This window comes from Rhinoderma darwinii, chromosome 8, assembly GCF_050947455.1.
Source record: "Rhinoderma darwinii isolate aRhiDar2 chromosome 8, aRhiDar2.hap1, whole genome shotgun sequence".
NCBI lineage: Eukaryota > Metazoa > Chordata > Amphibia > Anura > Rhinodermatidae > Rhinoderma > Rhinoderma darwinii.
In genome coordinates this window covers 8,939,375-8,965,802 of record NC_134694.1, presented here as the reverse complement: position 1 = coordinate 8,965,802, position 26,428 = coordinate 8,939,375, and the positions used below count along the sequence as shown (strand labels likewise).

The following is a 26,428-nucleotide window of genomic DNA, read 5'->3' as shown; positions in this document are numbered from 1 at the left end:
CCCTGTACCTTCACCCTCTAATGTACTCACTCAGCCCTGTACCTTCACCCTCTAATGTACTCACTCAGTCCTGTACCTTCACCCTCTAATGTACTCTCAGCCCTGTACCTTCACCCTCTAATGTACCCACTCAGCCCTGTACCTTCACCTTCTAATGTATCCACTCAGCCCTGTACCTGCACCCTCTAATGTACCCACTCAGACCTGCACCCTCTAATGTATCCACTCAGCCCTGTACCTTCACCCTCTAATGTACCCACTCAGCCCTGTATCTTCACCCTCTAATGTACCCACTCAGCCCTGTACCTTCACCCTCTAATGTACTCACTCAGCCCTGTACCTTCACCCTCTAATGTACCCACTCAGCCCTGTACCTTCACCCTCTAATGTACCCACTCAGCCCTGTACTTTCACCCTCTAATGTACCCACTCAGCCCTGTATCTTCACCCTCTAATGTACTCACTCAGCCCTGTACCTTCACCCTCTAATGTACTCACTCAGCCCTGTACCTTCACTCAGCCCTGTACCTTCACTCAGCCCTGTACCTTCACTCAGCCCTGTACCTTCACTCAGCCCTGTACCTTCACTCAGCCCTGTACCTTCACTCAGCCCTGTACCTTCACTCAGCCCTGTACCTTCACTCAGCCCTGCACCTTCACTCAGCCCTGCACCTGCGCCCACTAATGTACCCACTCAGCCCTGCACCTTCGCCCTCTAATGTACCCACTCAGCCCTGCTCCTTCGCCCTCTAATGTACCCACTCAGCCCTGCACCTTCGCCCTCTAATGTACCCACTCAGCCCTGCACCTTCGCCCTCTAATGTACCCACTCAGCCCTGCACCTTCGCCCTCTAATGTACCCACTCAGCCCTGCACCTTCGCCCTCTAATGTACCCACTCAGCCCTGCACCTGCACCCACTGATGTCCCCACACCCTACGCTGTACCTGCACCCAATGATGTCGCCACACCCTACGCTGTACCTGCACCCACTGATGTCGCCACACCCTACGCTGTACCTGCACCCACTGATGTCGCCACACCCTACGCTGTACCTGCACCCACTGATGTCCCCACACCCTACACTGTTAATTCCCTTCCTCTGAACACTGTTTGTTCCTGACCTATATTGTCCCCTGGGTGTACAGCGCTGTCTCTTTTCATGTATCTGCCGTATATTTACTATCCATGCACCTAACCTGTTTTGTGTCTCCATGTAGCCCCTGCCCGGGGTCTGCTTTCTAAGTCATTATGTAGCTTCTTATTCTGGGACTTTGCAGGCTCATTTATTCCACACAATAAGAAGCCACTCAGAGCGGGAGTTTGCTAGGCCACGGCCGGGGGCTGCTTACAGCCTATTAATTCTGGCCCATGGTCGTGGCTGTTATTACTGCCTCAGTGCCTCCTATAAGAACCGATGAGAAGTCAGTTCTTCCCCTTGGTCAGGACACCTCTTGACTGTTTCTTATGAAGAAATCACTTTACCTTATTTCAGACCTCTGCAGACATAGAAGTGGAAGCCGGCTGTGAATCGTGTGCGCGAAATGTGACGAATTAGACCTGATGTCCATCAGTCTAAAGGAATAAGGTACTACGCTTTATTTTAGGATAGGCCTTGCGTAATCTCGGTGCCCACCTGTCCATTGTACCTTACCTTATAAGTGCACACATCGTCTTCCTATGCGCCATCTATACTAATGTTCTTACTCCTTCCTGTTCTCCGCAGTCTTCGTGCTAAATCTATCAATATTCACATTTAAGTCTGTACTTCCTATATCCTATTTTTCTTAAGGAACCCTTCCTGTCTAACCACTATTCCTCACCTGTCCTAGTGTCCTCCCTTCTAATCCCTATACCTCACCTGTCCTAGTGTCCTCCCTTCTAATCCCTATACCTCACCTGTCCTAGTGTCCTCCCTTCTAATCCCTATACCTCACCTGTCCTAGTGTCCTCCCTTCTAATCCCTATACCTCACCTGTCCTAGTGTCCTCCCTTCTAATCCCTATACCTCACCTGTCCTAGTGTCCTCCCTTCTAATCCCTATACCTCACCTGTCCTAGTGTCCTCCCTTCTAATCCCTATACCTCACCTGTCCTAGTGTCCTCCCTTCTAATCCCTATACCTCACCTGTCCTAGTGTCTTCTCTTCTAATTCCTATACTTTACCTGTCCTTGTGTCTTCCCTTCTAATCCCTATACTTTACCTGTCCTAGTATCCTCCCTTCTAATCCCTATACTTTACCTGTCCTTGTGTCTTCCCTTCTAATCCCTATACCTCACCTGTCCTTGTGTCTTCCCTTCTAATCCCTATACCTCACCTGTCCTAGTGTCCTCCCTTCTAATCCCTATACTTTACCTGTCCTTGTGTCTTCCCTTCTAATCCCTATACCTCACCTGTCCTAGTGTCCTCCCTTCTAATCACTATGCCTCACTTGTCCTTGTGTCTTCCCTTCTAATCCCTATACCTTACCTGTCCTAGTGTCCTCCCTTCTAATCCCTATACTTTACCTGTCCTAGTGTCCTCCCTTCTGATCCCTATGCCTCACCTGTCCTTGTGTCTTCCCTTCTAATCCCTATACCTCACCTGTCCTAGTGTCTTCCCTTCTAATCCCTATACTTTACCTGTCCCAGATCTGATCCCTCTTCTTGTGCGTTTTACTTTGCCCCCCCTACCCTTTTGCTGTCATCAGTGCCAGTGCTCCAGGCTGGAATATAATGGAAGAACAGCAGCTTTTGCCCATGTTAAATCTGTGCAGCTTTTAAAGGATTTAGTGGCACTCAAATCGTAAAGTGACCTCAGAGGGGGGAGAGTGTGCACTCACATCCACAACCCAGAATGTCAGAGCCACTCGGATGAATGAGAGGGGCGCAGAACACAGGAATCAGACAGGCAAAGAGAGGGGCACGCTGATGAGACAGGCAAAGAGAGGGGCACGCTGATGAGACGGGCAAAGAGAGGGGCACGCTGATGAGACGGGCAAAGAGAGGGGCACGCTGATGAGACGGGCAAAGAGAGGGGCACGCTGATGAGACGGGCAAAGAGAGGGGCACACTGATGAGAGGGGCAAAGATAGGGGCACGCTGATGAGACAGGCAAAGATAGGGGCACGCTGATGAGACAGGCAAAGATAGGGGCACGCTGATGAGACAGGCAAAGAGAGGGGCACACTGATGAGACAGGCAAAGAGAGGGGCACACTGATGAGACAGGCAAAGAGAGGGGCACACTGATGAGACAGGCAAAGAGAGGGGCACACTGATGAGACAGGCAAAGAGAGGGGCACACTGATGAGACAGGCAAAGAGAGGGGCACACTGATGAGACAGGCAAAGAGAGGGGCACACTGATGAGACAGGCAAAGAGAGGGGCACACGGATGAGACCGGCAAAGAAAGCAGATATCTAAAAAGACACTAATGTAAAGAGCCACATAGACATTTTGACTTCTCCAGATAGAGAAGGGTTAAATTAACCCAATAAGTGGTTAATGGACAGGAAGAGGAGGTACCTATATTTATTAATAGCATTCTCCTATTTCCAGACTGAGACATCACAAACTTCCCATCTTTCCCTAAACTTCCCAACATCTTCTGTAAGTAATTTTTATACATAACTTTTATTTTTTATTTTTTTGCCATTTTAACTTGTTTGTTTTATGATGAATTTACAATGTGTAACATGTTGCATCCTATCACTGTGTGCCACATATTTGCAGGATTTCAAAGGGTTTCAGCAAATAAAGCTTACTTGTTATATGATAAATGATGATGATTTATTTTTATTTTTTTTTGCATTTTTCAAGATCTCTGCTTGCAGTCATTCAATAGCAACCTTCATTGTTTACTTCCAGGCTATAAGAATCTGTCCTGGATCATATGATCACACAGGTACACCGCTCGATAAAACAGCTCTGATAAATTCACTGTAACGAGCTCTGCAGCTGTGCGTCCACACAGGACCAGGACGCATTTTTATCTACTGGAACTAAACCATGATGGCTTCTATTTAATAAATGCAAGCAGAGATCTTGTGAAGAATTGATACACAAGGTATATTGGAGATTTATACTACTTTCATTATACAATGATTAAATTTATTTGCAGAAACCATAATACACCTTTAGGACTGGAGCTTACATTTGTAGAGACTGTCATGCCAGTTGCATGTCGTGACTCAATTACTATGTAGAGATGCATTGGAGATGTTGAGGGGATTGTTCTTTCTTTATATGGTGGCCGTTTTAGTCACTTTTCTGCTATCCTGCATCTCCATAGATCCGTGATCGGAAATCTATACAACTTTATGTAGTCTTAACATTTTGGGGATATCTGTGTCATTCCAAAGTTTGTTTGCAAATTTCCAGATATCGGCCAGTCAGGTAATTTCATAATTTGTGGTATCATGCATAAATATTCTAACTCAGTATTGTATAACATATTTAGTAGATCTACTGTTGCTATTCGGAAACCATCAACAAGCTGCTGTTAATGGATCTCTTTTAAAAAAAAAAATAGTAATTTGTAATGTTTTTTTTAAATCAAGTAATTCTTAGATTTTTTGGGGGTTTTAATAAGCAAGAAAATACAAAACACATGCACTCAGGTACAGGAGGATCTGAAGCTTTCAATATGTCTCTGTTTAACCCATTAGTGACAGCCTATTTTAAAATTTGATGATCAAGCTATTTTTTACGTTTTTCCATCGTTGCATTCCAAGAGCTCTAACTTTTTTTTTAAATTAAATAACATAACTTTATTCAGTGGGTTATTACGATTCCGACAATACCAAATTGATAGTTTTCTTATATTTTACTACTTTTATGTAAAAACAGTTTTTTCAAAATTATTAAATTATTTGGTTTTGTCTGTCCATGTTTGAAGAGCCATAACATTTTAATTTTTTTGCCGATACAGCTGTATGAGGGTTGTGTTTTGTTTTTTTTTTTTTTGTTTTTTTTTTTTGCAGGACCACGTGTAGTTACTATTGGTACCATTTTGGAGTACACGCAACTTTTTGATCACTTATCACATTTTTTTTTTTAAGGCGGGATGAACAGAAAACAGCGATTCTGGCATTTAATGTTGTTTTTTCTTATACAGAGTTGGTTGAGCGGGTTAAATAACATAATAGCTTTATAGTTGGTCGTTACGGATGCGGCAATATCAAATATGTGTAACGTGTTTACTTTTTATTTATTTTTTCATAATAAAGCATTTTGTGAGGTGAAAAAGTGTGTTTTTAAGGTTTTATTTTATTTATTAACTTTATTCAACTTTTTTTTTTTTTTTTACACTAGTCCCATTAGGGGACTTCACTTTGCTGTTATAATACACTTGCAATACTTCCTGTCCTTTTACAACGGACAGGCATCCGCTAGGCCATGCCAGTGTCATGACCTAGCAGGCATCCACTACAGGCAGACCTGGGGGCCTTTATTAGGCCCCCGGCTGCCATATAAGATACTGGCACCCTGCTATCTCATAGGGTGCCAGTGGGGTGAGAGTGGGAGCTCCCTCCCGCTATCCAAAACCACTTAGATGCAGCTCTTGCTAAGGGGTTAAACGGGCGGATATCGAGTAGCGATGCCCCAAGTTCTCAGCTACCGGAGGTAGCCTAGGACAGGGAGTTTTAACTGCTCTCGGCGCTGCAGATTTATTCTGATGCAGCGCTGTGAAAAGGCGTATGCATCAGAATAAAGCTCGTTAGTGGCCGCCGTGAGAAGGCGTGTTGGCGGTCACTAACGGGTTAAAAGAGTTCTCCATTTTGGACAATTCCTACTTGTTAGAAGCTTTCTTTGACTATAAGATGATCACAAAGATCACAGCACCACCACAGGGGAAATTAAGCATTACACAGTTCTCCTATTCACATCAATGAGTTTGTGTAAGGCCCAATTCAGACGACCGTAGTATACGTCCGTGTGACGGAAGTTATAACAACGGCCGGCACGCGGATGGGTGTATTTCAATGGGGCCGTTCACACAGCTGTTGCTTTACCGGACCGTGCCAACATGTCCTATTTTCTTCCGGGTTCACGGATCCCTCGATAGACAAGTTTATGGGGATCCGTGAAAAGGGGACCCGCACGGGGGCAACTCGGACGTGAAAAATGGCACTTGTTCGTGTGAATCTGGCCTTAGACAGGACAGGTCCTCAAGAGCGAGAGACGCTCTTTGTAACCGCTCTCCACTCTGACCAAGCAATTAGGATCCTGAATACGGGACCCCCCTATTATCTCACCCTAATAGGGTGTATGACAATGGGTTTTCTAAACTGGACAACCCCTTTAATGCTTTGCGTTCACATGAGTACTGTACTGAATGGGTTACAGATTGGATTGCCATATTAACACCTTAATAGCCCCTGAGCGTGGCTCATTAACACATCCGTATTATTCTTGATGATTAATTGCCAGAAGGACCAGAGTCCCAGATTGTGAATAGTTTATTAGAGTGCTCTGTGTTTTTAGATCATCTGCGTCCTTTCCAGCCATAATTCTTCTTACGTTCCTAAACACATGCCATCGTAATCCATTATATCTGCTCCCGCATCCTTTATACTCCTCCTGACAGCAGGACAGTAATTCAGTTATTTGTGGCTCCCTAGTGTACATGGTGTCATGTTTATATCCTACGTTTTACAGTATGCGAGAGACTCCTATGCTGAAATGGCGGCTTATTGCTGTGATTGCTGCAAAATCGCAGCAACTATGCAAGAAACGCTGCGTTTGGCTGTGATTTTGCAATAAACCATAATCGGTCATTAGATGTGTTTTTACTATTTACAACTTTATTTCTATGTAGCTATATGTTACACAGGTTATATGTGTCTTTAGCAGCCTGATCACACCATAGGTCCATAATCACTACTTGCTACTATGGGGCACACGGAGAGGGGAGCCCTAGCTCAGGACCAGACCGGCACTGGTGTCTCAAAAAAGCCATCGTTCTGGGTGGAGGTCCGACCGCTAAGACCCCCCCACAATCCGATTCCCGCATCTCTATGGTGGTAACCACTTGTGTACGGTCAGTCTCCATTATAGGGGATGGGAAAAAGGCTAAACGGGACTGGGCATCCTGTTCCCGTCGGTCGGACCTTCCTGACCAGACCTATTTGGCATATCAAATTTAGTTTATCGTGGAATACCTGTTTATTTTAGAAAGAGCTTCACCAATGTAAGGGTTCGGGGACATATTTAGCTCTGCTACATCTGTATGTCATGCCGGCGAGCATATTGGACGCCAGCGTTGAGCATTACAACACTGTAATGACATTGTAAATATTTAACGGGGCAGTATACGTCCTCTTGGGATACCTATCAGAGGCTATATATGTCCTGTGTCACATTGGCTGACTCATCAGAGGCTATATATGCCCTTTATCACATTGGTTTGCTGCGGATATGCGGTATCTCATTGGTGAACGTTGGAGGGGCTGCATCCTATTCTCCAGGAGATGTACATTTTTGTTACTAGATTTCACATGAGCGCTGTGTAGAAAGCTGTGCCGTCTGTGGGTTCGCTTAGTTATAAATAGGATTTAAAGAATAGATGCAGAGATGCCCCCGGGCACACTGTCACTGGCAGGACTCTGAACTGACTGTGCGACGACTCTACCCCCTCTTTCTTTATCCTGTGAAGGTTCAGATACATTCATTTTCATATTTTTCCTCCATTTCTTTCCTTTTTTTTCCCCATTTCTGTTTACTTCCCTGTAACCAGCCGTCCCATGACCCCTACAAACCTAATGATAACCCCCATCAGTCGTCTTCATCATGTCTTCCTATAGAGTCCAGTTTATCATGTAGCCTAAAAAGCCTTGTTCTGCGATTGCACGGACCTTGTTCAATTCACGATCTTTCTTCTTCACAGACCGCTCCCAATCATACGTTTTTGGATATAGCCTGAATGACAGAGACAACAGGATTTTCAGTCCTCCTTGGAGGGGATCTCCGAAAGATATGGGATCGCCCCGAGCACTTTTCTTTCTCCTCCTCTTGCATAGGGGAGTTGAGGCCCAGCAGAATACTCAGCCTCACTCAATTAAGATAGATGGGGACATCACTTTAGGAGGTCTGTTTCCGGTCCATGCCAAGGGACCTGCCGGAGTCCCGTGTGGAGAAATAAAGAAGGAAGCCGGAATTCATCGAATGGAAGCGATGTTATACGCGCTGGATCAAATTAATGGGGATCCTGAACTCCTTCCTAATTTGACGCTTGGGGCGCGGATTTTAGACACATGCTCTCGGGACACCTACGCTCTGGAGCAGTCGCTAACATTTGTTCAAGCTCTGATTCAGAAGGACACCTCCGACATACGATGTTCCAATGGAGAACCCGCCATTCTCAGTCGTCCGGAGAGGGTTGTTGGCGTTATCGGAGCCTCTGCCAGTTCAGTCTCCATCATGGTGGCCAATGTGTTGAGACTGTTTGCTGTAAGAAATTCTTCATCATTCTTTTTTTCTATATCCACTTTATGGTCCACAGGGTTAGTGATCAGGTTTTATGTAAGGTGTTTTCTCAGGCTACATTTCACTAGGATGTGCCATCACGAGCTGATCGATGGGGGTCCAACCGCACCGATCCCTAGAACAAAGGGGGCATCGGCTATGTTGCCGTTCTCTGCACAGCACCTGGTAGGGAACGGTGCTGTGCCTAGAAAAAGCTGAAGGGAGCGCAACCCCTTTGTTGTAGGGCTCAGGGGAGGTCCCAGCGGTCACGCTTCCACCAATCCTGTATCCTAGTGATATGCCATCGTTGAGGGTCCGTTCACACGTAGAGGTGCGGTTAGAATGGCATTGAAAAATCGCATCTGAAAACCGCATGTATTTTTTTTACCACAATTTAATAAAAATTTTGCGTGACGGTAAAACACACAACCGCATCAAATCGCTCCAAAACGCATGCGGTGTTCAGATGTGTTTTTTCGATGCAGTTCTAACCTCACCTGAACCACAATGTGTGACTGGACCCTTCGTTTGGTAAGCAAACCTATTTAATCACTGTATGATATAATCTACTTCTCATTTCAATCCCTCACCATGTATGGGATATCTGATTGCTGTCAGTGAATGGAAACCTTCTTGTTTACAATCAGAGACTGGAAGTCTTTACAGACCTAGTCCCGCTCACATAACTGAGAGGAGGATACAACTATATACAGTCTAGACAATCCTCTGGGACGTAACCTGAACTCCGGACTGATACCTATTACCTACGCTGCTTTGCTATGTGCGTATTGAGCTCACAGAGGATTGACTAGACTGGATTTAGTTGTATCCACCTGTAAGATGTATTAGGTCTATCGGTTTCTAGCCTCTGGGTTTATACAAGAATTTCTTAATGGTTGGAAAGCAAGCAGAGATCTTTGAATATGGTTAGGAACTGTAACACAAAGTCGATTTTACAAAAGTTTCATTATACAATAAGCTTTATTTACATAAACTACAAAGGCGGAAAGTGGTGAAATGTCACCTCTTCCTCTAGCAATCTATTATATTTGCTATCTATTTTTGTTATATCACTGTCTGGACACACTGTGGTGTGAATGAGCCCTAAAGGAGAAAAAGCAAGCAAACATTTTTTTTCCATGTCAATTTTGCAACTTGGCTTCATTGATTTTTTTTTTAATAGATCCTTTCACCAACCCATCTGTTGTCTGTACAGAATGACTACAAAAAAAATATATCTTCCTTAAAGGAGATCCATGGTTTTTTATTTCCTGCCTTGAGTTGCAGCAGGAAGAGCAGCTCTGGAGCACAAAGTGCTGCTCTAACATGTAAAATACTGTGCAGAAAAGAACATTAACCTCTTTGAGCACATTGAAGAAATTGTATCTAGAAGAAGATGTCCTTAGGGTCTGTGCACATGGGGCGGATTAACTGCAGATTTTCCGTAACCGGTTTAATTGTAGAAAATCTGCATCGTATTACAGTAGCAGCAAAGTGGATGAGATTTTAACAAATCTCACCCACACGCTGCGTAAAAAAATCAGCAGAAAAGAAGTGCTATAATTTACCTGTAGTGCAGATTCTCAATCCGCATGTCAATTTGTCTTGTGAAAACACAAAAATTTCCACACAGAAAATCCGGCCAAAAATTCTGCAGTGTTTACACTACGTGTGAACAAACCCTGAAAGCCAGGTTTTCGGTACAGACTAGTGAGCTGCGCTGTTGTCTGTTTTCTCTGCTCTATTTTTTTTCACATTGCAATGTGCACGGATCCCGTACAGAGTCTCTCTGGTTCTGTATAGTTGCTCTGTGAGGCACCGTATTCTCGCCTGTAAAACTGGACTTTATGTGCACCATTTTATGGATCCGTAATACTGTTGTGTGCATTACACCATAGGCTAATGAGAGACGGATTGGATAACTTATGCAAAACAAAAAAACTAAAAAAAAAGCTTCAGTTTTGCAGTTACTTATGCACAGAAAAACACATGCAATTATGCATCTTAACCAAGGAATATGAAGCATGGGTGTATCCGTCCTTCTGTATAGATATGCTTTTCTACAGCATGTAGGTTCGCTCACTGATGTGAAACTGAAGCTCCAAAACCGTAAGTATTATAATATAAAATCAGAAGAGATAAGCTGGCGGTGTAATGGTGAAAACTTCCCTGTTTTCCTGCAGGCGGCGACAGCAGGAAGCGAGCGCTGTTTATGTCAGCCTGTGCACTGTGTATGGACTGCTCATGTGCGGACATTACAGAAATCCCTGTCACTTGTTTTCAGATTTAATTCACTTGCAAACATATATATATATATATATATATATGACTGCTAACCTAGATATATATATATATGACATCTATATCTCTGTGTTAATAACTGTCCACTTGTTTGGTTGGCCTTCAATATGTTGCAGTACGTATACTGGAGTGTTAAACTAGAGGTTGTTTAGGCCCCCGTTCACATCATACATTTAGTGTGTACGCCAGGAAAGCTCCCGGCGTACACGCTAAATATGCCCATAGGACTCCGATAGCCTGACGTAGTCCAAAAGAGTGTGCTTTAAGCCTCCATCGGGCTGGTGTGTGTCGCTATATTTTTTTCCATCCAACTAGATCCTGCAAATTATTATTTTTGTACCGCGTGGTATACTTTTTTTTTTTATTGTGGGAGCCTATGGGTGACATACGCCACTGTATGGCATATGTCCCATGCATCTGTTAAAACATATACTTCATGAACTTTTCATGACGTATATGTTAAATGGATACAATTCTAGTCTACGGTGGTGAACGACGCTATTGGGTATCCGCCACAGCCTACCTTTAACGTATACGTCGGGAGCTTGTGCTGGCGTATACGTCAAAAGCAGAATAAAAATTCTGATGTAAATGGGGCCTTTGGCCATAAAGAATAATAAGGATCAATCCTCATTATTTGTTGTGACATTTTTATTTAGCGTTGAACACTTTTATGTGATTGTTGGGCCCACTTAGACGTCATTGTCATCATATGTGGTTGGGGACATCTCACTGTCTTTGTGTGATTTTCAATTTCTAGTTAAGTCTACATACTTTCTAAATTCCTTATTCACATCACGTTTTTGGCTATATGTTTAGTGTATATGTCGGGAAAGCTCCCAACCTCTATGTGAAGCATAGGCTGTGACGACTGTGGCATCTATCACTTCTAGACTATAATAGGATCCATTTAACATATACCTCATAAAACACTCATTTCGTTTGTGACAGATGCCATAAAGTGTCATTCGTCACCCATAGGCTCCCTTATAAAAAAAAAAATATATATTGCACTTCTTTTTTTTTCTCTAAGATTCTGTTGTACGCAATAGCGTAGTCAACTATGCTATTCCATACTTTTTTTCCCATATACTGGCTCGACTGAGGCCTAAAGGACACTCTTTTGGCCTCTGTCGGACTAATCTAACCCTATGAACACGTTTAGTGTGAGCGTCGGGAGCTTTCCTGGCGGACACACTAATTATACACCACAAACATGATGTGAACTGGGCCTAAAGGCCCTTTTACGCCGGCCAATTATCGAGCAAACGAGTGTTCACAAGAACGCTCCTTCCCGATCATTGCCCTGCGTAAACAGTTCAGCGATCAGCTGATGAAAGAGCAAACGCTCGTTCATCGGCTGATCGTAACATTCATGCTGCAAGGAATATTATCGTTGTCGGCAGCGCACTGTGTAAACATGGAGACGAGCGATCGGAGTAACAATTGCTCGTCCCCATACTTGGCTCCTTGTGAAAGGAGCGCACGAGCGCCCATCAACGAGCTGTCGTTGATTGACGTTCGTTTACACGGCTCATGCCGGGCCGGCCGTGTAAGAGGACCCTTCTAGGGGGAGAGTGGTGGTCACACTATCTGTGCTTACGTTGTTTACAGGAAGAGAGAAGGAGGCAGCACTATCTGATCCCACCTCATTTACAGGAAGGTGATACTAACTACAACTCCACCATGTACATGGAGAGACAGGGAAGTAGTACTTTGTGTGTCTATACCATTTTGTCAACAAAAGGACGTACTTCACCGTCTGTAGTCATTTTCTATGCCGCGTGCCCTGGGAATACATGGGCACACCACGTTGATGAATAGGGCGCAGCTACTATATGGTACTAAAAAGCCCTGTCCCCTTTGGATCCTTAATTTCCTCTATGGAAAACTTCTGTATTATTTTGAGCAACATAGATACTAAATTGACAACCTATCTCACGAAAATGGCAAATTTAAAAGTCTATCTCCGCTTTGCTATAGATTGTCTGCTCTTCATGATGCTATAGATGGTTTCGATATTCTCGCACCATTAATATCTGGCTAAGGACCTTTTTGTATCAAGCTGCAGATGATCTATACGTGTCAGGATCGAGACCTTGCAATAATTTAGGCTAGACTTGCTCATAGTAATGAAATGATATGTGTAAAGCTTCCTCGGACTGGCAGTATGCAAGGTTAGAGATTATGTGGGTCGTTCGTGACACCCACCCTCCATGTGCTAAACTAGGGATTATGTTTGTGTGTCAGACAAAAGATACACATACAGATGCTGAAGCCTTTTTTTTTTTTTTTTTTTTTTTTTTTGCATGAGAATTATTTCCGCTCATGATCTGTAATATGCAGGATAAATTAAACCGTAGAAGTGCGTGATTTTATATAAATCGACCGTATCCACTTCTTGCTTGTTATAGTGTTTTTATTGTTTATGGGGTTGTTTTAGAGGCAAGGAAATGAGACACTTGCAGAAAAGCTGGGCTACAGAAAGAGGGACACCCTGTGATCGGGGACCCTTCATACAGAAAGAGATTGTCCAATGTGGTAATATTTGCTGTCTGATTTTCACTTTTTTTTCAGATTCCACAAATAAGTTACGCTTCCACCGCCCCGGAGCTCAGTGACAATAACCGGTATGATTTCTTCTCTCGTGTGGTGCCGCCTGACTCCTACCAGGCACAAGCCATGGTCGACATTGTTAAAGCACTTGGATGGAATTACGTATCCACACTGGCGTCCGAGGGGAACTATGGAGAAAGTGGAGTGGAGGCCTTTGTCCAGATCTCTCGTGAAGCCGGTGAGTTCCTATTCCAATTTATCAAGACTGATGCCCCTAGCAGGCAATAATATCCCATCTTTTGTTTTTCAGAGGCCCTTTGGAAAATAAAGCAGCAACCTGGTTGTTTGTCATGGCAACTAGTTTTCTTTTGTGCCAGTTTTGATAAATCTCCAATATATTTTTATTGTAACATAAGGATTTAAAGAGGCTCGGTCACTAGTTTATTAACGCCCTATCTCCTCACCAATCTAACAGGCGCTATGATGCTGATAACTACAGTGTAAATTGTATTTCAAAACGTTTATTTGCAGTTATGCGCATTTTTCTAAATATGCTAATGTGGCTCAAATAGGAGGTGACCCATTCTTTTCACTCTGGGTGGTGTAATGTTTTCTGTATAATGCTGTCCAATCTTCTCATACAGTTCTCTTCCTGTCCTAGCAACACCTCGTGATCATATAGTATACAGCTTCCGTTCCCGACTGTGTTTTCAACTGGTGATACCTCCGGTTCTTTCACAGCTAGAACCTTGTGCCGTTTGAAAGATTCGACTGTCCTCTTTCATATGCTACCAGAACCGCTGTTCTAGGTGGTCCACAGCCCGAGATATGGCTATTTGAAATGATCCCCTTCCCTCCAGCCTCAGTCTCTTACACTGTATGAAGCAGCTTCATGCTGATAGGACAGGTCAGAGGCTGTGAGATAGCGCCACCTCAGGAGAATCGCTGGTGTTGGCACCCACTTGTCTAGCATATTTTTAGAAAAAAAGCAAATGACTTTTAAAATAATAAACCTTTAGGGACTCAATTTTCACCAGCATTATCAGTGTGTCTGCGCCTTTTAGATTAGCTAGGAGATCGGGCATTACTAAACTAGTGACAGATCCTCGTTAACTTATGATGTTTTTTGTTTTTGTCCGGCAGGGGGTGTTTGTATTGCTCAGTCTATCAAGATTCCACGGGAACCTCGTCCCGGAGAGTTTGAAAAAGTCATACGGAGGCTGCTGGAGACGCCCAATGCCCGAGGCATCATTATCTTTGCCAATGAAGATGACATCAAGTAAGGGCCCTTTGACACAGGCAGATTTTCTGCCCGGTAAACAAGCGCCGATAGGCAATATAGCACCATGGTTGGTGCTCGTAGGCTCCATTTAAACGGAGCAATGATTGGGAGTATGGGGACGAACGATTGGTAATACGATCATTCATCCCCATACATTTGCATCATGTCGGCAGCACGTCCACTGTTCACGGGGAGACGTGCTGCTAACAAGCGACCATTTTTTTGGGCCGCATAAAAAATGTGATCAGATGTGATTTCTTCCCTGTTTACACAGCCTATGATCAGGAACGAGCGTTCGTACAAGCGTTCGTTCCCCGGTAATTGTCCCATGTAAAAGGTCCTCATGTATCTGAGTAGTCCTCTACTGTCAAGTTGTTAAAATTAGGAAACCGCTGAATCAAAAATTATTGATTTGTGGGAAAGATGAGCAACAACCAATATGGCTGCCAGAATGCCAAATTTGTCCAGATATGAGTCGATGTTGGAGAAGACTATGTATCACTGCATAAATAGCCCATAACCTACCAATGTGCAATATTGCAAACCAGGTCTTCATCTTCGATCTGGTGATTCCCTACTGCCTTATTATTTTTTTATCTACTTCTATTTGTCTTTTTTATAAAACGTCTGTATAAATGAAAGCAATAATAATTCGTTTTCTTCCGTAGGCGTGTCTTAGAGGCAGCACATCGAGCCAATCATACAGGTCATTTTTTGTGGGTGGGTTCAGACAGCTGGGGGTCCAAGACGTCTCCTGTTTTGGGTCTGGAAGAAGTAGCGGAAGGTGCTGTGACTATTCTACCAAAAAGAGCGTCTATTGATGGTAAACACATGGCGTCCTTATGAAGTAAATTTTAAACATAGTCCACACTTGACATCACCTTTTTTTTCCACTTCTGTTTTTTTTTTGTTTGTTTTTTAAGGATTTGATCAGTATTTTATGAGCCGAACGCTGGAGAATAATCGGCGCAATATATGGTTTGCAGAGTTTTGGGAAGATGATTTTAAATGCAAATTGACCCGATCTGCTGCTCAACCGGAAGAGACCAGACGAAAGTGCACCGGTATTTAGATTTTATGATAGGTGTCTAATGGTAGTCAGTGCTCCCTGTATTTACTACTATACCATGAGGACTGGTGGTTGGTATTGTATATAATGAATATGAGTAACGTAAAATTGCAAGGGACAGATGTAATGAGACACTTATCCTTGCCTCCTATATGAGTAAGCTTTCAGTATTTGATTATTATAAATGGGGTGGCAAGGACCGACGCAGGTAATCAAGAGTCCAGGCTAGATAGACCTGGCAGAAGATCCTCTAGTGGGCACAGGTCCTAAAAGGGCCCATACGCAACATGGCCCGTTGGGGCCAGTGTCTGAAAACCCTGCCTACACCCGAGCAGATTACAGTAATAGCACAGTTTACTGGATATGCACGTGTTCAGAAATGCATAACACAGGTGTCGGCAACCTTCGACACTCCAGCTGTTGTGAAACTACAACACCCAGCATGACCTGACAGCCAAAGGCTTCATTATTCCAGTTAAAAACTGTCAGGGCATGCTGGGAATTGTAGTTTAACAACAGATGAAGTCCCGTCGGTTGCTGACCCCTGGCATAACAATTTATGGGGCACGGACAAGTGTCAGGAATTATTAAAGGGGTTGTCCAGGAGTAGACGACTGACTGCTATCTTCCAGAACCAGCGCCACATCTCCCCATGGGTTGTGTTTGGTATTGAAGTGAATACGGCTGAGCTGCAATACCACACTCCACCTGTAGACAAGAGTGGCGCTATTTTTGGAAAATCGTTCTATTCATCTAAATGGGGTTGTTTCTGCAGCAGGTGCATGGACTTCTGCAAACCCCGTTCAGATGAATGGAACTGATTTTTAATCGCAGAAAATTTCTGCAACAAAATCTGCCGCGTGTGACCGCACCCTAATAAAGTCATGAAGAGGCGTGGGGCAAGGGAATTGACAACTTGTGGTTCGGGAAGTGTTGGTAATATCTCAAGCCCGTTCAGTTAGTGGCCTGACAAACGGATTATTTTTATCGCAGGAGAGGAGAGGATTGCCAGAGACTCCATTTATGAACAAGAGGGAAAAGTCCAGTTTGTCATCGATGCAGTGTACGCCATGGCTTATGCTTTACACCATATGCACATCGAACTTTGTGCTGGGAGCCTGGGGGTCTGTGACCGGATGGATCCTATGGACGGACGGCTGCTCTTACAGTACATTCGCAGAGTTAATTTTAATGGTAAGACTCAGGCGATCATTCATTGTTCCTATAACCCAAGTTTATCATTGTTGTATGTGAGTGTGGGGCTGCCAAATTTTGGCCATAGAGGGGGGTTATCAAATGTTTTGCGTCCAAGATACTGGAGCAATAGCTCCGTCATTACAATATAAGGCTCTTATGGGAATGCATTAGATCATGGCTAAGACTGTCCTCTGGACCTTGCAGTATTGGGTTGGTCATGCGCTTTAGGGGAGCACCTAGCAATCTCTAAAATCAAGAGAGGTCCAGAGGGAAAATGGTCTCTTGACCACCTTGCCATTTATTTAACAGATGTTTCATTCTGGTCTCATAGGATAGAATTTAAATGAGCATCACCTCCCTCACATATCAAACATTCAGTGGATATAACTCCCAAGAATCACATGATTAAGTATGGACAAAAAGCATTTATAACCGCTAAATATTGACTTAAAGGGGTTGTCAACTTTGGACAATCTTTTTGTTAGCACAGTCCCTCAATGGAAGGGTGATCGCAGGGTGTCCCGCTGTAGCGGCTGAAATCTGTGGTGTAACCTGGCGCCATGTGTTAAATTTCCCTGCAGCGCCTCCTTAGGGGAAATAAAGCATTACACGTTTCTTCACAATTAATTCTTAAACTCGCTGTGTACCAGATAACCCCTTTAAGGACATATTTACTAGGGACTCTACTTTATTTGAACCTGAAACACTCTTTATTATAGTATGTCTAATCAATGCTTTCTATAGAGATCTTCATCTTCATTCCGTATTTTTTATTTTTTTTTTCCTCCTGCACAGGAAGTGCCGGAACACCTGTGATGTTCAATGAAAATGGGGATGCACCAGGGCGCTATGACATTTTCCAGTATCAGACGACAAATAGTTCCGCTCCATCCTACAAAGCGATTGGACAGTGGACGGAATATTTACGGATCAATGTGAGTGCTTTTCTATAGCGATTAACACAAATCTAAATATATATATTTTTTCATAATTTAAATTTTTATTTAAGGTTTACAGCTACAAAAGAAAACAATAAATACATATTTTTAAGAAAAAGTTTAACACTTTGTAATGTGTGTGTGTGTGTGTGTATATATATAATAATTTCTAGGAATTTGATAGACAGGTAATATGGTGGTTTAAGGGTTCAAATATGTTCGGGCAACACCTGGGTGGTAAGTATCAGACCCGTGTTATGTGTTGGCACTTGGGTATTAAATAAGTATGATTTTTTTAATTTTGCAGATTGAAGAGATGCAGTGGTATGGAGGGCAGTCAGATATCCCATCATCTGTCTGTAGCCTTCCCTGTCAACCAGGAGAGCGAAAAAAGATGGTAAAGGGAGTGCCATGTTGCTGGCATTGTGAGCTGTGTGACGGGTACCAATTCCAGCTGGATGACTTTAACTGCCAAGCTTGTCCCTTTGACATGAGGCCAAACCTTAACCGAACTGCCTGCCGCCCAACACCCATTGTCAAACTGGAGTGGCATTCTGCCTGGGCAGTTCTGCCTCTTTTTTTGTCTATTTTGGGCATACTCAGTACCCTATTTGTGGTGGGGACCCTGGTACGTTTTAATGACACTCCAATCGTGAGGGCATCTGGACGAGAACTAAGTTATGTTTTGCTAACGGGAATCTTTTTAATGTATGCAATTACCTTCCTGATGATGGCAGAGCCTGGCATAGCCGTTTGTGCCCTTCGGCGGCTCTTCCTGGGTCTAGGCATGTGTATTTCATATGCCGCTCTTCTGACCAAGACCAACAGGATCTATCGCATCTTTGAACAGGGGAAACGTTCAGTGAGTCCTCCTCGCTTCATCAGTCCTGCGTCTCAGTTGGTTCTCACGTTCAGTTTAATTTCTGTGCAGCTGTTGGGAACAGCCGTGTGGTTGGTAATTCTTCCCCCACACAGTGTAATTGACTATGAAGAGCAGAGGACACCCAACCCTGAGCTTGCCAGAGGGGTATTGAAATGTGACATGTCGGACCTGTCCCTTGTTAGTTGTCTAATGTACTCGATCCTGCTGATGGTCACCTGTACTGTATATGCAGTGAAGGCCCGTGGGGTGCCGGAAAACTTCAATGAGGCTAAACCTATTGGTTTTACTATGTATACCACTTGTATTGTATGGCTGGCATTTGTCCCTATCTTCTTTGGCACTGCACAGTCTGCTGAGAAGGTGAATTACACTGCTTGCTGTTTTTACTATTTAATTTATTATTTATTGACATCATGTTATTATTTCTTTCAGTGTTATGTGATCATGCATATACCACATCCCTTACCCATGTGGTCCGTGAAGAACCCATTGTTCAATATACACCATCATCTTCCAAATTTATGGGAGGCCATACCCAGCATTTGCATGGTTCATCCATGTCTCGTTGACATCCACTGGTTGGAATCATCTCACCATAGTCACCATCCAACTTCCAGTAACGAAGTCGACTTTCTTATTTGAACCCATTCACTTAGATCTATATCCAGACCACCACGTTAACGGTGTCGATGAGTTTGAGTGCGTCCGTCTCTCTGGGAATGCTTTATGTGCCCAAGGTTTATATCATCCTCTTCCACCCTGAGCAGAATGTGCAGAAACGCAAGCGAAGCTTCAAAGCTGTGGCAACAGCAGCAACTATGTCCACCCGTCTGTCTCAGAAAAACAATGACCGCCAGAATGGAGAGAGCAAACCTCCCGAGAAAAGCCTACCGGAGAGCAAAGGTTAAAAGGTATCTACAGATAGCCTGTTGTCAAAGAATATGTTCTGTGACCGAATGTAACATCACTATTTGTAGACACGGCTTATATATATATATATCTCGACTCTTTAAGTGGTTTTAAAAGGTAATGGGCACCAATTGTTAATCACAGCATGTCTATAGGTCTATTACCGTGGTTTGCTCCATTTTAAACAGCAATAATCGTCTTGTTCGTCCCCATACGTTTTGCATCATGTCGGCAGCACAAAGAGGTGTCCTGCCGACAAGCGACTATTTTCTTTGGCCGCATAAAAGATTTGATCAGCCGATAAACGAGCTTTTGCCCGTTCGTCGGTTGATCACTGCCCCGTTTCCGCAGCCAATGGTCAAGAACAAGCGTTTGTACAAGCACTTTGCCCGATCATTGGCCCGTGTAAGTTTGCCTTTAGAGTATATTATTGCGTGGGAGATTTGTTGCAGAAATTTCTGCGACTGTCCAGTTAATCTGAATGGGGTTTATAGAAATTCGTACACATGCTGCAGAAACAACCCCATTCACATACATGGAATGGATTTTCAGGCTATACCAGATATATTGGACCATTTTCTGCCGACTGTCAGTGCCTTTTTGTGACACGAACGAGCGTGACAGAAACCGCCAAAGACAGATCGGTCAAAGTTGATCTAATTTATTGGATTTTTTTTTTTGGTCATCAGGTGCAGTTCTTGGAAAGTCGTTTGTATCAAATGACAGATCAGCATCCAATCAATAAAACACTAGACCCGGCCACAGATAAGATCACTAATGTATGGCCGGTTGTAGTGATAAACTCAGCAAATGTTACAATTGCTAGACAATGACCCGCAAGACAAGTGACGTTTAAGGCTGGGCTCAAGTGGTTCGTTTTTGTTGCATTTTTAGCATGCGTTTTTTCCTATAGAGACCTTGTAGTTTACCAAAACCAGTCACTTCTTGACGTGCTTTCCGCAGACTATACCGCTTCAAAAATAGTGTCCGGTAGCCACAAGCAGGTTATCCCCATTGAATGCCCACACACATTAGATCACAGTCGGGCAAGCTTTACTGCATAAGGGGTCATCCAGACTCTTCCCCTGATGGCGGATGTCAAGGGGATAGAAATATCCGGCGTGTTGGATTTCAACATGCTCGATCCTTTGTTGCTGTAGGAGATAAGTCGCTGCTGGAGGAGTCTGGCAGCGGCTTATTCCCCTCTTCCTATTGAAAACACATGTAGGCTCGGCTCAGGCTAGCGTGCATGTCTAGGGGAATCGGGAGGAATAGCTGTCGGATGAATGTGCGTTCGGCTGACCGCTATCTAAAGTGTATGGCCAGCTTTACTCTTGAATGATATTTGCAGAGGGAACAATGTGCAGATATCTTTCAAGGGTAACTAAATGTTTAAACAAACTTTTCTGACCTGTCAGAAGTTTTGATCGATGGGGGTCCGAGCACAGAGACCTCCACCGATCGCTCACCCGAACGCTTCTGCCGCTTCGTTTCAGCGATGTACCACTTCATTTGATTGGTTTTCTTCGGAGCAGTGTACGGGCGCAATAGAAAGAAAATTCTGTCTTTTGACTATCACGTTTGACGTAAGATGTTGGTCATTAGCTCAGGGAAATACTTCACAGTGATAAATTCTTATAAATACTTATTTATGTACATATTTATAAATATGTAGTCAGATTTTTACAATTTTTATCCTCATGTCTGATGGTCGAAATTGTACACCACACTATTAAATATATTATTTACTGCCAATAATGGTCTGCCAGGCCACACCAGGGGCACACCATAAAAAGGCTGTTCTTGAAATGGAGTAGATGCGACATTTATTTTGCTATATTTGTCTGACATTTCCGATCTTGACAGCTGTACCCCCAGTATAGAACACCGTTTATAACTATACCCCAAATACAGCTGCAGGGTTTTATTCCATAGCCTGTTGTAGAATATAACGAGCACTAAAGACCGTGTAAAGCTGACACAAAGATATGCCGCCGATCAGATGTTCAGCCTGTATTGGAAAATAACTGATGGTCAATTGAAGGATAAGACGAGAGATACTGAAAGGGGATCCTAAGCAGCGACTTGAGGACCTGTCAAAGCCTCTTGTACTTATCCCCTTGTGGGTTTATCCCATAAAAAATACATGGATATCCTCAGGAAAACCAAACAAAAAGCCTTCATACAGTTGCGTTTGGCCCTAGGGCAAGCTGTTGGACATCAATGACCTAGGAAGGGCTCTTCTATTGTGTATTGAGACAGACCCCGGCCTTCACACTGCTTCATATATGTCACCGTACTACATGGGTCTCTTGTGAAGTTATAATAATATACAGTAGGATAAAGCTGCTCGTCTTCAGTCCTCATTCATTTTCACGGTCTGCTGCACAAGACACTTTACTCAGCATTTGCAAACATTTGATCTAAAAATGAAATGCATGTCTTGCCATCTTTCCGTGCTTTTACTCGTGTTGTGTTTATGGGAAAGGCTTTTTAACAAAGTCATTGAGTTGCCCTGTTCTGCCACCTTGGTAGGAATACTATTCAGCTGTATTTCAGATGTTGCAGTCACACATGGTGTCCTTTACACTGTACTATGAGAAAGATATTCCGCAACTCAGATGCTTCAATTTCTTGCAGAATATGTTTCCTATAGGATTACATTATACATTTTACACTGCGGAAATACGAGACAAATAGGCCGCGTGTGACTGAACCCTTATACTTACAGCAAGGCCTAAAAGGCATCAGGAAAAAAATGGCTCAAGCCCTGCACTAAGTATCACATACTGTATCCGTTTTGACTGAGAGTCCCTTTAACCCTTTCCCGCAGCTATTTTTCTTTTTTTAATTTTTGCTTTTTCCTACCCACCTTACAAAAGCCATAGCTTTATTTTTTCTGTCAATTGAGCGGCGTGAAGATTGTTTTGTTTTTGCGGGGGTGCTGTCATTTTTTCATTTAACTGTATTGAACTTTTTTCTATTAGTCGTCCTAGGGGACTTGGACCAGCGATCATTTGCACAATGTACTGCAATACTATTGTATTGCTGTATATAGTGATTTTTACAGGTCCAGAGTATAATATACAGAGATTATTAGGTGCATAAAGATGACAGACTGAGGGGGACTTTCACTAGGCTGCCATGACAACCATTGGAAACCCCACGATCGAATCGCAGGGGAGCCAATGGGATGTCTGAGGTGGCTGCGCCATCTTTCTAACTGCTTAGATGCCATGGTCGCTGTTGTTTGCTGCATCTAAGGGGTAAAACTAGCGTCTGTAACATACAGCTGACACGCTCAACATATGGAGCAGGCTCAGTCTGTAAGATCACTCTGGTCTCCGCCCTGTATTTATACGGCGGATGTGGGGATGGGGTGAAACGGAACCTGTCAGCCACTTTATGCTGCCCTCTGAGTTATACCAGACACGTTGATTTCAGCAGTCTGTCACTTATGTAGGAATGTTATGTAATTTCAGAGAACCTACAGTTAAAATGTTGCAGCGCGATCTGAGGATGGAGTCCGTCATATTCATAAGCTGACGCTCCCTCCGCCCTCCAGCCGCTGATTGACCGCGTTCTCCCTATTGCTGTGCATAGAGGGGAAGCTTTAAATCATTGCGAGGAGTGGCAGCTTATAAATACACCGGACTCCTTCCTCCCAGCGCGCTGCAACTCTAAAACGGTAAATTCACAAAATTGTCATAACATTCCCACAGAAGTGACAGACCGCTGAAATATGCGCGTCTGTGACTAGGGCAGCAGAACGTTGCTGACAGGTTCCCTTTAAGAATTGAATACTAGAGAAAAAAGCAGGGTTCTCCAGCAGCACAGAGTATTTTAGCAGATGTATATTATTTCCTAGGCCCCTGATCAGCATTTAGCTAACAAAATTGCACCCACTACTTCAGCATCCAACAAGCATTTTATAGATCACTATTGTAATGTTTTTAAAGGACACATCATAGTCCTTATTGCATAAAATCCCAAAAATATTTGTTTTATAAAGAACAAAATCAGGTTTATTACGCTCTTCTGGCGTCATAAGATTCCGATTCCGCATTCTACGCTCTATCCAGTTGCTTAGCAACTGTTAGTTACCGTACTGCCAAAGCTGCACCAAGTTGGCCGCCGTCCTGTTTACATGTGGGTAAGGGAATAGTGGAATAAATATTTCAGTGAGAATAAATGGAGAAAAAAAAAAAAAAAGCTTTCTTTTATGGCCTATTCCAGGTCTGCAGAACAGATAAGGCTGTTCAGGGTAAGGGTGTAGTCACACGAGGCAGATTTGTTGTGGAAACTTCTGAGACTGAAAATCCGTTCCATGGGGTGGTTGTTGCAACAAATCTGCTGCGTGTGAACAGACCCTAAGGCTAGTTTAATAACTAATGCTTGACTTCTTTATGTGCCGGCAGGTATAGGTGATGGGTCACACACCTTCCTCTGACGCGGTTTTGCAGATGAAATCAGTAGCCCAGGATTCACCGAGGCTGCACTACAGGACCTGAACGTCCGCGCATCCAGGTACATAAAAGCAGATGGGGATCCCACAGGAGCACTCGTCAATGTGGCAGAACGTAAATGAACCTCGAAAATACTCCGCGCAGTATTACTTAACACCGCTCGTCTTGACAGAGCTGTGCACAGCAATTAAGCCCTCTCCTGATAAATCTATGCACGGCAGCACTTAATATTTTTCCCAACCAGCCTCCTTTTTCATACCCTTCACCTGTCAACATCCTTTATAGTGTCGCTTAACCCCTTCTCTACCACAATCCTACATGCCCACCTGGTGATTCTGTTAATTAAGATATGCCCTTTAAAACATGCAGCCCTTAATGCTTTACATCATAACTCCCATCATTTTCAAACCCTGCCCCCGATCCACACAGGAATGCCCACAAACCCTACCGGAAACACCTACTTTTAGGTATATTTGCATAGGCACACCCCTTTTAGGATCAGTTTTGTAGGGCAAAAATGGGAGAGTTGGAAGTTATGCTTTACATGTCTAGTAGAAGGTGGGTCAGTAATATTATATAAAGTTCTTCACGTCAGTTAACCCCTCTCTGACCATAATCCTATCCAACAAAAAATCGTTCCTGCATGACGCTACTTACCTGTTCTCTTAAATCCCTTCAATGAGCCTCAATCCTGCCACAATTGTGTAGGAAGTCATTTACACTTTTTTAGAATGGCATTGCTTAACCCCTTTTCTGCCCTTTACTTACCCTTCACGTGACTTAGGAATCTATTTCTCTGTTACAAGTCCATACAAATTTACTAATGTTAATGGCATTGCATATAGTTTAATATTCTTCACTACGCAGGGCAATACATAGGCGAGAGGGGGGGGGGGGTGTTTTGGCACTTGTTCCATCTCCCTTGACTGCTTATGTAGTAGTGCCTGTGTAGAGGGAGAATACCACATAGGTTCACACTCCCAATGGGAAAGGGGCTAGTGCCATACTGAGCAGTGTTACCACACCCCCGGAGCCACATGGTTCGTCTCTATATCTGACCCGTTTAAGGCCCCTTTACACGGGACGATGATCTTGAAAACAAGCGCTCGTATGATCGCTCGTTCCTGATCATTGGCTTGTGTAAACATGGCAGCGATCGGCCGATGAGTGAGCAAACAGTCGTTCGTCAGCCGATCACATCTTTTATGCTGCCATTAAAATCTTCGTTTGTCGGAAGCACATCTCCTTGTGTAAACAGGACATAAGGTTGGGTTCACACAGTGCAGATTTTGTTTGCTCTCCTGTATCCAATTCTGGTTTTGGATTAAAAACCGGAGACTCTTTCTTTATATATTATTTCTGTTTAGGTTCCGCTCCTGGTATTTGCTTAAGAGATACATGCAAAATCTCCATTCTGTGATCAAGGCCTTACAAGTCCCATAGTTGCTCAGTGGACAGTGCTCCCGCAGGTTGTCAAGTGTACTGCAGCTCGCTAGTAGCATTAATCAGCAACCAATTGCTTCCGTAGCCATCTGTTGGGACACTAATACTCCGAACTTTTGGCTGCCATGGCATACTGGGAGTTGTAGTGTCCTAACAGATGGAGGATCACAGGCTGCGCACTACTCAGCACTGTACTACATACCATTTTAAGATGACATTCCCTGACTCTCCCTCACCTTTATACCATGTTATAAATTTATTTGGACATTTTTGTTTCAATTATATAATCTCTAGCCTCTTACAGTAGGTGACCCCCTAATTTTGTTGTTAAAAATTTCTACATAATTGAAGGGCTTTTACTACTGGAAATGATCTCCCGATGATGAATAAACATACTTCCTTCTCATGTGTCTTTTGTGATGTGATGTAACAATACGTAAATGTTACCAGTAAAGCATACTAAGGGCAGAGGCATGACTAAAAGCTTCTGGGCTCCAATGCAAATCTGTAATCTCCCCACCCCCCACCTTGTGCCATTTGTAAAACTGATGCCGCCTGATGTGGCAGAGACTTTTGGGCCCCCTTAGGCTGCAGGGCCCAGGTGCCACTGATACCTCGGCATCCTATATAGCTATGCCCTGGCCATACATTTTAGATAGCTGTCGGCTGAACAATTCTTTGGCCGACCGCTATTCCCCCTTACACAATCGTCTCGCCAACAGTGCACGTGTTCTCGGGGAGAAAGCCGCTGCCAGACTTGTCGCTATATGACAAACAAAAGGATCAGTCCATCTGCTGTCGAGAGTTGGAGCATCGCCATACGCGTTAGATTGTTGGCCGGGTTCAGCCGACGTACATCAAATGTGATGACCAGCCCAAAGGCAGTGGGATAGCAATAGTGGGTACAGAGATTGCAGACACACCTGTGTCTTCTGTCAC

At 43.6% G+C, this 26,428-nt stretch overlaps 1 protein-coding gene across 2 annotated transcripts in view; it reads left to right on the top strand.

Annotated features, from left to right (window-relative positions):
• LOC142659129 (metabotropic glutamate receptor 6-like) overlaps nt 1–25,876 on the top strand; it is a 29,718-nt gene extending 3,842 nt beyond the window's left edge. For both annotated transcript variants that reach the window (XM_075834925.1, XM_075834924.1), the window contains exons 2-13: nt 1,495–1,587; nt 3,538–3,588; nt 7,868–8,430; nt 13,324–13,540; nt 14,446–14,581; nt 15,253–15,407; nt 15,508–15,648; nt 16,647–16,847; nt 17,646–17,785; nt 18,096–19,031; nt 19,328–19,582; nt 23,999–25,876. In XM_075834925.1, the coding sequence (XP_075691040.1) occupies nt 7,957–8,430; nt 13,324–13,540; nt 14,446–14,581; nt 15,253–15,407; nt 15,508–15,648; nt 16,647–16,847; nt 17,646–17,785; nt 18,096–19,031; nt 19,328–19,579 (2,652 nt within the window). In that variant the 5' untranslated portion in view covers nt 1,495–1,587; nt 3,538–3,588; nt 7,868–7,956 and the 3' untranslated portion in view covers nt 19,580–19,582; nt 23,999–25,876. The remainder of the gene's footprint in view (nt 1–1,494; nt 1,588–3,537; nt 3,589–7,867; nt 8,431–13,323; nt 13,541–14,445; nt 14,582–15,252; nt 15,408–15,507; nt 15,649–16,646; nt 16,848–17,645; nt 17,786–18,095; nt 19,032–19,327; nt 19,583–23,998) is intronic.
• Nucleotides 25,877–26,428: the final 552 nt, after the last annotated feature.